Source organism: Cornus florida, unplaced genomic scaffold (assembly GCF_030987335.1).
Source record: "Cornus florida cultivar Cherokee Brave unplaced genomic scaffold, ASM3098733v1 CherokeeBrave_3.0.0_Hap2_Chr06, whole genome shotgun sequence".
Taxonomy (NCBI): domain Eukaryota; kingdom Viridiplantae; phylum Streptophyta; class Magnoliopsida; order Cornales; family Cornaceae; genus Cornus; species Cornus florida.
In genome coordinates, this window is record NW_026775576.1 from 62,159,429 (window position 1) to 62,177,143 (window position 17,715).

At 35.3% G+C, this 17,715-nt stretch overlaps 1 protein-coding gene across 1 annotated transcript; it reads left to right on the plus strand.

Annotated features, from left to right (window-relative positions):
• The first annotated feature begins 6,663 nt into the window (after positions 1-6,663).
• LOC132311690 (protein PHR1-LIKE 1-like) lies at positions 6,664-16,647 on the plus strand. The gene is made up of 8 exons (XM_059809732.1): positions 6,664-6,820; positions 9,374-10,175; positions 11,343-11,535; positions 11,635-11,711; positions 11,807-11,846; positions 13,036-13,093; positions 14,997-15,066; positions 16,104-16,647. Exons 2-8 carry the CDS (start codon positions 9,582-9,584, stop codon positions 16,494-16,496), a joined length of 1,425 nt encoding a protein of 474 aa, XP_059665715.1. The 5' UTR covers positions 6,664-6,820; positions 9,374-9,581; the 3' UTR covers positions 16,497-16,647.
• Positions 16,648-17,715: the final 1,068 nt, after the last annotated feature.

Below are 17,715 nucleotides of genomic sequence, written 5' to 3' on the forward strand. Positions count from 1 at the left end.
AGCCGAACGCCAAACACTTGCAACAAAAAGTGTGTGAAGTGGCAAGTGACATTCTAGCCGAGAGCCAAGCACTTAGCAAAGTAAGTGGCAAGTGGCACTATTAGCCGAACGCCAAACACTTGCACCAAAAAGTGTGTAAAGTGGCAAATAACATTCTAGCCGAGCGCTAAGTACTTAGCAAAGTAAGTAGCAAGTGGCACTATTAGCCGAACGCCAAACACTTGCACCAAAAAGTGTGTGAAGTGGCAAGTGACATTCTAGCCGAGCGCCAAACACTTAGCAAAGTAAGTGGCAAGTGGCATTGTTAGCCGAATGCCAAACACTTGTGCAGAATAAAAGTCAAGCGGCAAATGGCACTAATAACCGAACACTGAACATGTGTGAAATGAAAACCAAGTAGGAAAATCAAGTTATCGACTCATTCAAAATTGAAAAATAGGAACTTTGCAAAGCAGAAATATCATTTCATTCATCACAAGATAAGTTCTTGGAGTACATGAGTTAATGCTTTCTTTTTAAAAAAAAAACTACAAAGAACAGCAAAACGCTAGTTTGCAGTTTCTTCCCTTAGTCTAGGTTCATTGCCTTCCCCATCATCACCAGTCGGCTCGTTGCTGTTCTCTTTACCATTGACCACATTACCATCTCTGGGATGAGAGTTAAGATGAATGACCTCATCAGTCAGTAGAATTTTTTCAGAGGCAACTGATAAGGAAGGAACGATGGTGGTGATGGGAAGAACGTTCAGAGGGCGAAAATGAGGGATGATCCCTGAAGTTGCAATCTCTTGGCACTCAATAAAAATATTTTCAGCAGAGGCAGAGGGTAGATCCTGGTAAGGGTTTGGCGGGTCAATGTTCAGAGAGGCATCCAGCTCATCTGGACCAGCACAGGAGCTCGATTCGCCCTCGGGGGGAGAACGGTCAATGAAACCATCTTTATACCCCTCAGCATACCTAAGAGCCCCAATCCTAGTGAAGCGAGCATAGAGAGCTCTCATGCCACCATTAACTCTGCCTATGACGTTCAGCACAGCAGAGCGCTCGTTTGAGAACTTCTCCTCAGAATTGGAATGGGACAACCGTTCAGCAATCAAGGTGTGCTGGAAGTCCCCAGGTCCCCCTTCTCAGCCTTCAGTGCATCCCTCTCTGTCTATACGACGTTCTTCTCTGTCTTCAGAACGTCCGCATCATCTTGAAGAGCATCCCACTCAGCCTTAAGAGCGTCTCTCTCAGTCCTCAAAGCGTTCATCACTTTCTCTGATTTATTCAGCTTAACCAGCAGCTCAGTGTTTTTGTTTTTAGTTAGTCTCTCTGAGTCAACAGATCTTTTGAGACCAGCAGTGAGGGATTTGATCTTCTTGTTTAGAACTTCAATGTTCTTTTGAAATGCGAACATCCCAAACAAAGTCTGCACAAAGGCAAAGGTGTTCTGTTAAGTATAACAGTCAAGTAATCAGAACGAGGAAAAATATATAAAGAGGAGAAGAAGAGTTACCTCAACAGCAGCTACTGGGAATTTCTGATACATTTCATTGAAGGTCATTTTGTTCTGAACTTCAATGTCTTTGGGAGTCCAAAGGCCTTTGTAAAAGGCAAATGATGTGAGTGGATCCTTGAACAGGGAGTCTGTGGGGGCAATGATTGACCCATCCTCAAGACTAAGAAAGGGGCGTCATGGGGTTACTGTTGGTAAAGAACCAAAGTTCTGGTTAATTCCCCCTCCGGAATGGATAGCTGAGGAGAGGGGGTAGGGTTAGTGACCTTGAAAAGGGTCCGGGCCCTTCGTGCTGGAGAAAGGTCACTCTGATCAAGACCTCCTTCAGGCATGGGTCTTTTTCCCAAGTTCTTCTCTGAAACACCAGCCTGGTCAGGAGGAGATCCTCCAATGTTCTGAGAAGAATCCTCAACATCCTGAGCACCATTTGGGGAAGCCTCAGTCAGAATGTCAGAGGTTTCATTGTTCGGCTCAACAGGCTGAACTTCAGCAGAGGTAGATGCAGAGCGCTCAATGGTCGGATGCTCGGTAGCTGGAACCAAAATAGGGGCAGTTGAAGTGGTCTCTGTGGTGGCTGGTGCAGCTGAAGAAGTAGGAGCCGAACGTTTTCTCCTGCTGAAAGAAGGAATTTGAATACTCTCCATGATGGATCCTAGAACTGATATGTCATAGAGGTTTTCAGGGGTGAGCAAGTCGGCAGCTGAGGGGATATTGTTCTGAACCCTTTTTTTTCAAAATGTCAAGTCTGGCCCTGCAAACGCTGTAAACTAACTCATCATGATTTATTTGAAGACAACTACAAAGAAAAGTATAGAAACGAGGAAGACAGGATTCACAATGGCAGTCGGAATGATGTTTCTTAAATTTCTTATATTGAAGGACAGAACACTCTCCAAAAGTGGTTGGGATAGGGAAAGTCTGAGCGAATGGAGTTCGCCAATTTCCACTGACCCCAATTAAGTTTTTCTTCCAGCGCTTTTCAAATGAGAGCTTGTCCGTACAGATGGATCGTTTCTCGATAGGATGGAAGTGAAAGTACATTTCATTGCTTTTGGTTTTGATGATTTGGTAACAAAAAGAGAAGGTCTATGATATCTAGGTCAAGACCCTTATCATGATTCAAAATTAAAAAGATTGAAATCACCCTAAGGAAGTTAGGGTTAACCTGAAAAGGGGAAAGCCCTAATTTGCTGAAGACATAACAGAAGAACGGGTGGAGAGGAAATCTGATTACATTCAAATGAAGAGCTAAAAAGAGAATCTCCCCAGGAAGAAGACCCTCACCGGTGGTCTCATCTAGATTCACTGTATAAACCTTGAGGGAGACATTATTTGGGATATTGTTTTTTGAACGAATAACATTTAGATCAAGGGGAGCCATTTGAAAAAGGGAGGAAATTTTTAAAGTGTAAAGATCTTTTCTTCTAAAAAGAGAGGAGCAAGAGTAAGGAACTGACCTTGAAAAGGGAGTTTACAGAGTATCCGGTCACAAAGCAAAAGTCAAATTGCAACAGGAAAAATTCGCCAGTGAAAACAAGGGAAGCTCGCCGGAAAATACAGGTAGGTGACAGAAGTAATTGAAGAAGACGACACTAAAAGATAGAGATAAGAAAGGTTGAAGAAGGGCAAAAGATAGGAAGTTGGGTTTTTTAAAGTACAAATGATTCAACATTCAAGGGGTTGTGTTGAAGATGGTGCAACAGATCTCAAAGCGTGGGTCTCTGAACCAACCGTTCGCTTCCCCACGTCACCACTTCGAGCCGTCAGGTCATGATTATGTCCTTTCTATAATCTCATCCTAATTAATTAGGGAGAGATTATGGGGCCAGATGAGGATACCAAAAATGACATGGGCCGAGTACGATCTAGATGGTGAAGAGTGGGCCAAACAAGAACAATCATTTAGGACCAAGCCTCCATTTGTCAAGCCCAGAACCGGGAAACCATGTTGAAAGCCCAGCTTTAGATAGAATGAATTGAGCCCATAATCAAGAAGAGCCCAGAATAACAGCCCAATGCAAGGAATTAGTTAGGAAGCTTCTAGAAGATCTGTAATAGTTTATAAATAGACTGAAAATAGAGGGAAAATGGATTGAAAATTTTTGAAGTATAGAGTTAGTCTTTCTAATTTCAGAGGGAAAATTTCTTGCATTTTCAAAAATATTATTTTGTTCGTTTGGATAGCACCTTACCAAAACTACTCTCATGATTTCAATTATTTAAAAATAAATTAATTTTGTTTTAGATTAATTCTCTTTATACCCAATTATTTATATCAATTTTTAACAAATAAATAGTTAAATGGTGGATTATTAAAAATAATAATTATTAATTATATTCATATTTAAATTAGAACAAATTAAGAAGGATTGAATTTTAGATACTATTTTTTTTTTTTGTTTCAATAATAATTATTTATATTCATATAGTTCATTAAATGGCAACACTCGGCTAAAATTTGTCATGCAAAAATAGCATATTTTATGGTTCATGCATAATTTTCTAGTCCATTCTTTTCATATTTTTTTATTCTAAACCACTTTTATGCAATTTTTTTTTTTGCAAGATTCATACCTGATTCGAGTATAAAACTCCATCCAAATTTTCAAACATATATAGATAGTAAAAATATATATTATACTTGCTTATTGTGTTACACAGATAATATTATGATTCTATGTATCACTTTCTGCTCATATTCGTATTGAGATATCGGTGAAAATTAAAAGCAATATTATATAACATTTCTGTTTTATTTTCAAAATGTTAAACAAACCGAAGGTAAAGATATGTTGGATATGCAATGAAATTCAAAAGGAATTATAAAGTAATAGATGTTTAATAAAAAAAATAGTAAGTGCACTAAGAGCAGCCTCAAACTTTTCCTTACTTCTTTCTCTACCCTTTCTCTCTCCTAGCCACTTGTCTCCTTCGATTTTGCTCCCTTCCATGAGGGTGGGGAGGTAACCTTACTTGCCTCATACAAGTTAATAACCTTGGTGCCTGTCTCAATAAGTTTGTCCTATGGGTGATTTTTTAGGTCGTTTTTTATTTTTTGTGACTAGATCTACTTTTATTTGGTTTGTTTTTGGCTCGACATGGTGGATTTGTTATTTTCCCTTCGACTAGATCTCTGATCTGGATCTATTTTTGTTTTCCCTGTCTTGATTTGATCTTGTGTGGGATTGGGTGTGTGGAGGCGCCTTGTGGATGCAATTTTGGAGTTATTGCCTTGATGATGGCCTGACTTTTAGTCACGTCAGTTGCTGCTCTTCTCCCTTGGTGGTTTTCGTTCTAAAGCACTGGCTTTTTCTCAACAAATTTGGAGTCTATTCTTTATTTTTATTGCTTTGTTTCGTGATTTATTAGTTTTTATCTGACTTTACTTATGTCTGTGTACTGTCACTTTGACTTAGTTTTGGAACTGGAGAAAGAAATTTGTATCAATAATATGTGCACAAGAACGAGCTACAGAGAAACAAATCAATTGCGATAAACTAGAAATAAAATAAAATACATACTTTTCCCCTTTTTCACTTTTCCTTTAACCAAACACTTAAAAAAAAAAAAATTCTTTTCTAAAACCAACTTAGTGTTGTAATAACTCTTCTAAAGAAATAAGGATCAGATCATTTGGAATACATTACAAATTATACAATACACCACATTGGACGGACGTTTGTGATCACTCCAGCGCCGCACTCGCAAGAAATATACCGGGAACTTTGGTGCTTTGATAGACTATGGCTTATGGGACCCACAAATATTTTCTGCTAAAGCCAGTTACATGAGGTGTCACGACAAACATTCGCTAACATACTTCTCACCCATCACCGTCCATTTTACTCTAAATCACAGAATTTTACACTAAATCAAAAGCCAATAATTAAAGAATAGAAACTCAATAGAAAGACGTTGACATTATTGCCAATTATTTAAATCAATTTTTAACAAATAAATAGTTAAATGATGGATTATTAAAATAATAATTATTATTTATATTCATATTTAAATTAGAACAAATTAAGGAGGATTGAATTTTAGTTACTATATATATATATATTTGTGTTTCAATAATTAATATTTATATTGTATAGTTCACACACTCTAAGCTAAAATTTGTCATGCAAAAGTAGTATATTTTATGTTTCATGCATAATTTACTAGTCCATACTTTTCATATTTTCTATTCTAAACCACTCCTAAGCAAATTTTTCTTTGGAAGAATCATATCTGATTCAAGTATAAAACTCTATCAAATTTCAAAGATATATAGATAGTAAAAATAGATATTATACTGGCTTATTGAATTATATATTTTCATATTATATTTGTATTGAGATATTGGTGAAAATTAAAAACTAATCTTATATAACATGTCAGTATTTAATTCTTACTTTATTTTCAAAATGTTAAACAAATGAAAGGTGACGACATATTTTATATACAATGAAATCAAACTAGGAATCTCAAAAGGGTTGTTTTTTATTTTTATTTTTATTTTTATTTTTTATTATTTTTTTTTTCTTCGTTCGAAAGGGCATCCGGAAAGTAAGAATTATAATGTAATGGGTAAGTAAAAGATGTTTAATAAAAAATAAGAGTATTTGAACTAAAGAATGAATTTTAAATTCCAATAATATATGAACGAGAATAACGTACAGTGAAACAAATCAATTGGGATATAATAGAAAACATAGAAATAAAATAAAATACATACATTTTTCCAAAATATTCACTATTCATTTAACTAAACTCTTAAAGAATTTTAATTTTTTTTTTTTTTAATCCCTAAAAGCAACCCTTAGTGTTTTAATAATAACTCTTCTTAAAAAATAAGGATCAGATCATTTGGGATGCATTACAAATTACTATACAATACACAGAAATATACTGGGACCTTTGGTGCTTTGATAGACTATGGCCTATGGGACCCACAAATATTTTCTGCTAAAGCCAGTTGCAAGAGAGAGTATTACTATGGTGTCACGACAAACATTCGCTGACATACTTCTCACCCCATCACCGTCCATTTTACTCTAAATCACATCGAACGAATTTTACACTATATCAAAAGCCAATAATTAAAGAATAGAAACAACTCAATAGAAACACGTTGACATTATTACCCTCCGATAACTCCGAGTGACTGAAACAGATACAGCCAAAGATAGGCTCGTATATCATCGTTCACCCAATCAATCTCTTGTTTGTGAAATTGAAAGTCATAATATTGGTATTACGTGTTCTTGCTCTCTCTCTACTTTGTTGTGCTATTCCTAGGCCGCCGTAGAATCTTTATCCGATTTCGAGCTTCTTCAAGGTTTAATTCTTAGCTTCTCTGGTTTTGACGTAAAAATTTTACGCACCCATTTCCAAATTTGAGCTTAATCTGTATATATTGATCATGGTGACTTATGTTGTATCAATATAATCATATCTTACTTTTTGATTCTGAGTTTCTTCTTTAAGCTGTTTTTGCTTAAATTTCAATTGGGTTGTCTTTTCTTTTCTTTTTTTCTTTTTTATTATTACTGTTGGATTGGTTTTTTTGCTTCTGCTTTTGTTTTGGCAATTGTGTCGTTGTTGTTTAGGTTTTTTTGATGTGTTTCTAAGCTTGGGAATGACAATTCTTTTATTTATTTATTATCATTATTTTTTGTTATGTTTGAGTTGATTTGGTTGGGTCCACTTCCTGAAATTTGTGGTTTTGATTGATGGAACATGGTGATGAAGGGTTGAGTTGTAGATTCCATTCATCAGTTTTTAAACATATTTTTGTGTAATGATTGATTTATATAGGCATCTCCTGGTTCTGTTAGTACAAGATTTAGGGATTCTGATAGAGCAACCCTTAGCAGTGGCTGAATTGGTGTTTATAATTTTTTTTTTTTTTTTTTTTTGAATTTCCCATTTCTGCTCCATTTCATCTTGTTAAACTCAATGCTTTACTCAAAGCAAGTAATTTTAGTGCCCTTTGTAGTAATTTTCACATATGGCATTTGTGGCTTAATTTCAACTTGCCATTTGTTCTTCTTTGAACAAGTTCAAGCCTGCTCGAGAAGCTCTCATTGGTCACAAATTAGGAGATTTTTTTTTGTCTTCCAAAATCTTCATTCTTCCATCAACATTAATTCATCTTTGTTGTATTTACCATTTGAATGCCAAGACCCAAGAATATTCCATTCAACAAATCCTCATCCCAGCTAATCAATATCAGCTACATGGTTTTTTTTTCCTTATTTGTATTAAAGACATATCTTCGACAACATAGATATTCATATCTTTTTCACAGCCTTGGCCCTTTATCATTTTGACCTTTCACTGCCCATTACTTGTTACACTGTCGTCTTTGCTTTCCCTATGTGCAGAATCAACTTATCTTTTACCTGAGTTCTTTTCAATTTTACCTGCCTATCATTTTGAACTGAACCAGCATTCTTTTTATCTCCATTGAATGAACTATATCATGTCCTTTTTTGTTCCGACTTTCATCAATTGTTAATAATCTTTCATGAAAGCAATGCTTTGTTATTCTTGGTTATTCCATAATCTTTTAATAAGTCTTCTTAAGTATCATCACTATTCCATTAAGTTTCTTTTGTAGTTAGGTCAGGATTAAAACCACATTTTAAAGTTCACTTCAATCACTCTTCTCTGACTTTTGTCTTTATTTAATATCGTTTCCCTTCCCGATAGTTGACATTTTTTTCTCATATATTCAACTCTCAGTTGATTTATTTATCTGAGATTAGATTTTACGAGTTAATTGGAAAAAAATTAAAAATAAAAACATATGAGTTAAATATATATATATCTTCTCCATCCTCCTCCTGCCCTCATTCTGACAACTACAAGACTTGATTGAGTATCCAAAACCATGTAAATTTGTTCCACTTTAAATGTTTTGGGCATGCTTGGGAGTTACCACGCTGAATAATGGCTAGAGATTAGTTTTAGGACTTCATGGAATGATACCCTTCCATTTTTTTATTCCAATGTGGGATTATGGCTCCCATTTTCTTGAATGGCTCATTCTGAATAAAGTTTTTGTTCAACAATCTTACATTAAGAATGGAGCAATGCTTTTTCCATGGATGTCTAGATTTCCCCTGAGTACGTTGCTGACTTCGCAGCTCCTATTATGAATAATATATTTATATATAATTATTAAAATGCTCTTAAATGGTAGACTAACATTATCTGCTTAACATTTTTATTGTCATTGCATTACCTTGAACATAATTTTGTCAGAGTTCGTGCTTCTCTCAATTTTTATGTTCAACTGTCCACTTCTAAGTGTGCTGTCTTTCATTTCATGCTTTTGAGGTTGAAGGCACAAATTCAAATTTTGGTTTTCATTATTAATGGGACTCACCCCAATTAATTTTAGAATTGGGACCAATATCAAACACATGCAAAGTTGTGGGACTTAAAAGCCAAAGTCACTCTAGTTTTCCCCATAATTTTTTTATTGTACTCTCTCTCTCTCTCTCCCTCACTTCTTTTTGTACTTCCTAGACTTTGAATATCTTTCATTAAAGGGCCGTACCAGCATTACCAATGCTACATAACAGTGATCAATAATTTGGATACTGTCACTTCTACTCCCAGTTGAAAGTGAAATTTCAGAATTGGTCGAAATGGCAGAATATCTTTTAGAGATAGAATGGCTAAGTTGGCCAATAATTTTTTTTTTGGGTAACTAAGTTGGCCAATAATTTGAAAAATCAAAAGGGAAATGTTTAATTTTCTTCATTATTATTTAAAGGCTTGTCTCGATATTAAGACAAGAATTTTTTTTGTATGTTCTTGGAATCTGTCTTACAGTGTTCTAACTTTAAGGATATGCTAATTCATTATGTTCTTTTGACAGATGCTGCAAGTTATGAACTCTAGGAGGCACTTTTCTTGAAAGGCAGCGATGATTGGTTTTCAGAACTATATCCTATGTTTAGATTTACTTGGTGACAAAAAGAAAGCTATCAGCTAGTGAAGGAGTACTGACACTTTTTGGCCTTTTCAACTCATGGACATACATTTCTCTTTGTTAAGAAGGATCAGGTGAAAATAAGCTGAGCAATATGGGTGTTTCTAGAGCTGTGTCTTCATCTTTACCGGTTTTTCCAACCACTCTCAAAGAGAAGTATCCAAAAATGCCAGATTCCTTTCAGGTTTCCTCAGAAAGAGAAGTAATGACTGCTCCCGCTTCCCATCAGCCAACTCCATTGCTGTGTAACAGTGGCAGAGTCGAGCACTTGTTTTCATCAGGTTCTAGATTCCCGAAAGACATTCATTTTTCTTCAGTTTCCTCTCAAGAAACGCATTCCCCCCAAAATTCTCCACTTATTTCTCAGTCATCAAGTGGTGGAACATCTTTGCTACCAACCCATTCTTCTCATTTAGGTGTACAATCCACACCATTGATTAATTACCCCAAAGAAAACAGTGAACTATCTTGGGGCACAGATTCACTTCCACATTTCCTTGAGTTTCCCGAAAATGTCCCTCTCCGGAATGGGCAGATGGAAAGCAGTACTGGTGCATTGACATCCGAAGAAAATGCCAAGACAATTGAGTGGCAGGAATGGGCAGACCATTTAATCACTGTTGATGATGTTTTAGACTCAAACTGGAGTGAGCTTTTTGTTGATGCCGTACCAGATCCAAAACCAAAGGTTTGTTCCTCAACTTAGAGTTAGAGATCTTCTATAGCAATATCTTGGTACGAGGCTCATCCTTTGAACACCCTGCACATTATGCACATGTCATGCCTGGATTCTTCCTTCACTTTTGGTGCCTGTGAAGTGCCCCTTAGACAATAATTATTCTACCTATTCAACTTATAAATATATCATCGTGTATCTTTTTTATTAATAGCTATAATAGATTAATTGAAGTGATATATCATCCTGTATCTTTTTCTATATCATTTTTTTTATTAGATTAATTGAAGTAAATCTATACTTTTGGGGGTTAAATTTTATATACTTTTCAGAACTATTATCAGGTTTCTCTTTCAAGTTTGCAGTTTTCCTGATAGATAAAATGTCATTATCCAGTGTTTGTCTCCATTAATCAAGGCTGCTAGGAGGGGCAGATTGGATACAGGCCTAACCTGTACAAATCAGGCCCAAAAAGGTCAGGTCTCTACCCAGTTGGCATTTGCCTAGACCCACATGCTTGTTGGAGTATAGCGCACACGCGCGCGCGCACACACACACACGCGCGCGCGCGCACACACACGCATACATCTATACATATATGATGTGCTATTAGTGCAAATGTATCTGCATCTATTTTTTCTTTTTGTTTTTTGTTTTTTGTTTTTTGTTTTTCAGTTTTTGGTACATCATCTGCGTCTTATCTCTTTCTTATGTGATACATGAAGACAAGTAAATGTTCTGGGTTCTAGTATGTGTCCATGTGTTAGTTTTATGTAACCTTATGATGTTAAGACACAGCCAATCTGTTAATTGTTTGTGTTCTTTGTTTCTTATTGTATACCTATTTATAATGCTGTTTTGATCTGAAACAGTGTGTTCAATGTAGATAATAATTTATTCGTTTTGATTCTAAATATAGTATTGGAAAATATTAAGAAAATATCATTTGAAATTCTAACAATTCAACTGTGCAACTCTCTCTCTCGCTGCACAAACCTCTCAGGTGTGTTTTATATCCAAGTTCAGTTATATCATGACTTAGGCATATCATACATTTTATAGCATCCATGTAACTTAGATACTCCTTGGATACTGGGAAAATTGCAGCACTCCTTTCTTGTACTTTTCTTTGTTTGTCCAAGTTTCATATTTTATTTAGAACTTTATATGGCATATCAGGTGCTGGAACCATCTGGTGATATCTCTGTGCACCAGTCTCAAATTTATCATCATCATCCCGTACCATCTGGGGAAATTTGTCCTGTTGCTAGCCCATTGTGCACTGTAGCCCCAACCAAGCCCCGCATGCGATGGACACCAGAACTTCATGAAGCCTTTGTGGAAGCTGTCAATCAACTCGGGGGTAGTGAACGTGCGTAGCCCTCTCAGTTTCATTATCTTTCTTTAGCTTGTTTTGGTTTGATTAGTCACATCGTGTTCCATTGTATCGATTCAAAATCTGAACTTATAGGAGCTACGCCAAAGGGTGTCTTGAATACCATGAATGTTGAAGGATTAACTATCTATCATGTGAAAAGCCACCTGCAGGTATGAAGGAACACTTCTTATTGATGCCATGTGCATTTACAAATTAGTTGTAATCTTTATCAATTTAATTTGATGTCATTTCACTTAAATTTCAGAAATATAGAACAGCCAGGGACAAACCAGAATCATCAGAAGGTAACAGTGATTGCATCATTTGCTTTTATTTTCTTGCTTAAGCCTGCAAAAAGAATTTTTAATACCACCTCAGCATCTTTATATGATTAAGCCCGTGATTTTTGTAAGTTGATGCCTATTTAACCCTCAACTCAACAAAAGGCTGTTCCAACATTCTGGGGTCGACTACATGAATCTTTTATTGTCATCCTGCTCTGTGGCTGTGATCTTAGTTTAATCACATGCTATCACATCTTTTTTGCGCTATCTCATCCCAATTTATGTTAGTTTTTGTCTTGCCTCCCCGTCACTTTATCCGCAATGTAAATCATATCATTTTTCCTTACTGGTCCAGTTATTAGGCCTCACTCACAAGTCAAACCCTCTTAATTGATTTTCTTTTATTAAATCTTAACATAATGATACTTCAAGCGTCTCATGAATGTATTCATTTTTAATTATCCTTTATTCTCTTACCACACATCTATCTCGAGTCTCGACATATGCATTATGGCCAACTCATTTATGAATAGGTTGTTTTTTAGGCTCGCATAATTTTGTTTCATAAGGTTTGTTCATCGAATAACTGTTTGATATAATTTATTTTTCAATTTTAGAGATATATGTCAATTACACAGTATGTTAGAAGTACTCCTCCATTTAGTTCATCTTGCTTTAGTTTAATCATTAATACCCTCACCAACTTCTCCCTCTTCATGAAAAATTGAACCTAAGTAACAAAAATGCCCGTCATTTAGTATCTCTTGACCCTTGATTCTCACTATATCTCCACTTGTATTTCTAGTTTTGCTAAAGTTATATTTGAAATATTCAATTCCTAGTCCTACTGATAATAAACCTTCTTGATTCTAGAGCTCTAATTTGAAAAATTAAAACAATCATTTTATATATTTACTTAAATCGTTCGGCAAAATAAAACATCTCTCTATATTTGCATGTTTTTCTTCAATCCTCATGCTCCTGCTTTTTTATTATTATGAGTTCTGTTAATTTTGTATCAAAAAACAGAAGCTGTATCATATAGGACAGTGAAAATATATATAATTTCTTGTACTGTATGCTAATATATTTCTTTTTAGTCGTTTAGTCTACATTAAAAAAGAAAATAAAATAAAAAATACACACACACACACAAACTCACACACATTAGAAAGTAAAGTGAGATTGTGTTGCGCTCTTCTCATTTCAGGAACTTCAGAGAAAAAGTTTACTCCTATTGAAGAAATGACAACTTTAGACTTGAATACGTAAGTTAGTTTGTCTATGTTCTTTACTTGAATATTTTTATATAGTTAATATTGTCATTTCATATTTCTTTCTCTCCCCTTCTTTTTGGAGGAAGTACTTCATGTCATACATGACTCAAGTATTTCTCTGTACCATTTATAGTTTTACTTAGTGGCCTTTAAAAGTTTAAAAGTGAAAACTGTTTTTTTGTTTTCCTTTTTAACAGTAGAACTGTCAAATGCTATATGCCTTCTATGCAGTACAGGGTGAAATGATCAGGCAATTACCTAGATGAATCAGTGATGTTAAAGTTTATAAAAAGAAAGGAATCCTATTATACTCTGATACTCTTGGTTCTGTAAGTAATCTTACAATATCTTGCAGACCAACAACTGCTTCTGTCCCATTCCCTTTATAGGCTCCTACAGAGTATAATACTGATTATTTTTTAATCCGACTTAATTGTATAATCAACTTATCGCCTACTTGGCAAGAACATTAGTGGACACTGTGATCTAGGTTTCTGCACAACTTTATTTGAAGTTACATGGAAAAGGGAAAAACAAATGAGTGAAGGAAATAGTAGGGCATTTTCACCAAAAACGGAAAAAAGTTACTTGGTTTAGTGGTTTTCCTTTGTTTGATGTTATGTCATAAACATTTCTTATGTATACGAGCAAATGTTTATACTGGTATTTAGGGATAACTGTTTAGTTAAATGGCATGCCACGACCCGCCCCCAACATGTGTAGATTCTATTGGAATCAACATCATTGAACTAGATCTCCAGATAATGCAACAATGTTACTTCATGTAGTAACATAACTGGCTATTTGAATTTTATGGTTCATCACACTATAGTATGTATGAACACATTTAGTTTAGAATTTGTTGTGAATGTTGATTGTATATGTACTTTTGACAGTTTCATGCATGTAGATGCATGTTAGTTTATGTTATATTGAATATCACATGATTGGAACGCCTTTAATTCAATGTTATATGGACCTATAGGAGTTGGTCTTACTTTTTATTTCCAAGTGCATTGAAAATTTGTAATATTTTTGGAGAATTGTTTGTTCAATCCAACAAAACTAGTCATATTTTATACGTCTTTCAAAATAGAAAGATCAGTTCTCTTGCATATTTTTTCAAAAATCACTTTCCAAGCTGATTGAAATTATAAACAATGAAATTTGTACTTCGCTGACACCATGGAAATTCTAAAATAGTTGTGTTAATACCATGAAGTATTAGGTATGAATAAGTTGGTTGTTACTGGATCTCCTGTCATTCTAATTCAACTCAACAAAGCCTTTTCCCAACTACTGGGATTGGCTAGATGAATCCTATATATATATAATTAAAGGCAACATCTAATTCTACCCCATGAATGTTGCATTAGCATAACTCCAACATTTAATTCTACCCCATGAACGTTGCATTAACATAACTCCAACTAAATTTAGAATATCAATTTATAATTCCTAACGGCCACCCCTTCCCCGCTGCTGTTATGACTTGTTTTCCTCCACAAACTCATGCATGTTGTCGAGTTCTTGCTGAATGCTGTCTACACTAAACTATTTATTGTTTCATGTTTGTTTCCTGTTGAAGTCCTGAATTTTTTAGTGTCTACTCTCTAATAATTCCCTGATGAAAGGTTTGGCTATGCTCATCTCAGTATCTATTCTCATAATCACTTTAGGTCTCTTACTGCATTAAGTTATAGTCACATTTTTTTGTCCCTAAGAAGAAGATATTTTTCTCTTTTATTTGTCGTTGATTTTTCTAGCTTGATGGTTCTAGGCAAGCTTTCTAGCTTTAGCTCCTTGTGCAATTTTAGCTGCAGTTTCAATTGCTCTATTATGTCTCATTTAATTAAACTTGAACTAAACTCTGTGGCTCTCATTTTGGTGGCAGGAGTATGGGGATTGCTGAAGCATTACAACTGCAGATGGAAGTTCAGAAGCGGCTTCATGACCAACTCGAGGTAAAGCATTTGATACCAAGTTTACCATCTTTCATTATTAGGTGTTTGCCGCTCAATTTGATGAATGGTCAGTTAAATTGATACTAATGATCCACTACAATTATTTTGTAGTTAGGGCTTGGCTGGTGTTGAATTCAAGTGTTTTTTGTGCTTTTGTAATTGTTTATGAGTTACTTATTTCATGTTCTGAGTTCATTTTGGTTTATGCGCCTTTGGTACTTGATAGGGGTTCCTCTTTTGTTTTCCTTCTCTGCCATTCTCTGTTTTCATAGCCGATCAAAGAAAGAAACCAAAAGAATGCTATAACAATCAATCTTCATCTTTACTTCTTGCAAAGCAATGTGAAACACAGTTGGCATTTAATGGTCAGTCATTAAATGTCGCGGGCAATAATAGGTGTTGATATTTGAATAATTCATTTTTTTTTTCCCCTGACAAATTGGCAAATAACAAAGTCATTATAGATGGAGGCATACGAAAAGTTAAGTCAAAGTAAGGTTTCATATGCATTTTTCATGTATTATGTTAATTTTTTGAGAGTTTAGTTGTGCCTCTCCCACCACACAATGGTTTTGTTGTTCCACCTACTTGATAAGTTTCACTTGATTCATCCAATCCATTGTTTTTTTTTTTTTTAATAAGTGATTCATCCAATCCATATTGTTCTTGTCTTGGTCTGAGATGCTACTTAGTACATTTCCAGTATATATTACTCAGATATCATTTTATTATTACTTTCATTTTGCTTTATGTTGTTATATATGCCTGTAGAATGTAATCCTGTAAAGACCCTACATTTGTGCCAAGTAAAATTCTGGGTACTGTTTCACATAATCATAGGATTGTCCAATTTATTGTCCGGATGTTTTGAAACATTTGATTGTCTGCTTTGGTTATATAAAAGGAGCTTTAAATATTGTTTTCCAAATACTACAGTAGTCTTCATTCCTATGGATTAATTGAAATGTCAACAGTACAGGCTGATCAAACTGTGTTCGTTTTTGTTTAATCTGACCTTGAAGTTCTCTTTCCTCCAGATTCAGAGAAATTTGCAGTTGCAAATTGAAGAGCAAGGGAGGTGTCTTCAGATGATGTTTGAGAGACAGAGGAAGATGGAAAATGGAAGGTTCGAGACCTCTTCATCCAATCCAGATGAACCCTCTCCTCCAATATTAAGCACAATGCAGTCCTCCCCTGCTGATGACAAATTAGAAGCCCCAGCGCAGGATTTTGGCGGGAAGGAAATTGACGCAAGTAATGCCAGCTTGGCATTGGAAGAAATTTCTCAAAACCTGAGTGAAAAACAAATGGCACCTGAAAGCAAAGCCAGCAAGGACCTTGAGATGGCTGCTGGAGGATCTAGTTCCTCACCTAGAAAGCGTGCAAAAGCCGATAAAACAACAGCATCAGCGGCCAAATTGGCATCTTGATTAGAACTTGATAAGTGTTATCCTGCTCCTGGATATGACATGTTAAGCATGGACAACGACTAAGTTGCCCGTGGAGTGCAGACTTCACTAAAATGAATATTTGTAGAACTTTAAGGTAAAATTATTACAATTAACGCGTTTTTCTCTTTAATTTGAGGAAGAAAGGGTCTCTCCAGCTTGATTGTTGTGCCCATTATATTCTTGATTTCTATTGGATTAGCGTGGAACATGAATTGCGTATAGGACAAGCAGTAGAAGTATAAGCTGTATGTTCTTGTAGATGCATGCCCGCATTATTTTTTTGCGGCATCCTGCTTTGTCTACTACCCATTGTTAGAACTGAAAAGGTCATATGCTTATGCTCAACCGTTGCGAGGATAGGGGGAGGGATGAGAAACAAGAACGTGTGAAGGTTAATGTTTTGTGGTTTTTGTTTCGTCTGTCATTTGATTTTTTAGAGCATGAAGAGGGTATTTGATGAGAGTAGCCTTATTTCTACTTGTAGCATGTGCTCCTTCTCCATTATTCATATTTTTTATTTCTACTTGTTGCATGTGCTCCATCTCCATTATTCATATTTATGCAAATTCTTATACATTGCCCAGGCGTTTGAACGAGTCAGATTTGGGGTGGCCTAGTTGGTAGAGCGCCTAGATCCCCGATTGGGTGTGTTGGTAGAGCGCCTAGATCCCCGATTGGGTGTGCCCGTGTTCGTGTTTTGAGAAGCTGAATTAGAAAGTGCTTTTTGCAAGTGAATTGGAAAACAACCTTTTCATGAAAAACCTATGATTTTCTAGAAAACATGGGATTTAGGTCAAGGTTGTTTCAGAAAGCAAAGTGATTTTGAAAACACTATATCCTGAAAACCATTTGTTTCCATGATCTTGTTCCATCCTTTCTCTAACCATCAGGCAACTTGTATTGCATTATTAACTGATACAAGTATGATGTTGGCATTTTTCTTCCTAATGTTTATTACATAGCTATAACATGCTTGGTAATGAGCTTGGACATGACAAACTAAAATTTTGAACAAGTAAATTATCAAGAAAATAATTAGTTTAGAAGTTTAATTATACATTTTCCATCTCTTGTCGATATAAAAAATTAAAAATTGCAGTATTCTAATATAGATTATGAAACAAAGCATTTTTGTACTCTGAAGTGCAGAAGTGCTAGGAGTTTAGAGTGATATCATATTGCCTCCCAATTTAATAAA

Excerpts from the sequence above, each read along its gene's own strand:
- LOC132311690 (XM_059809732.1), top strand. The coding sequence starts at position 9,582 with ATGGGTGTTTCTAGAGCTGTGTCTTCATCTTTACCGGTTTTTCCAACC. Across the intron at positions 11,536-11,634 it reads TCAACTCGGGGGTAGTGAAC|GAGCTACGCCAAAGGGTGTC; the intron begins GTGCGTAGCCCT and ends CTGAACTTATAG. Across the intron at positions 13,094-14,996 it reads ACAACTTTAGACTTGAATAC|GAGTATGGGGATTGCTGAAG; the intron begins GTAAGTTAGTTT and ends TTTTGGTGGCAG.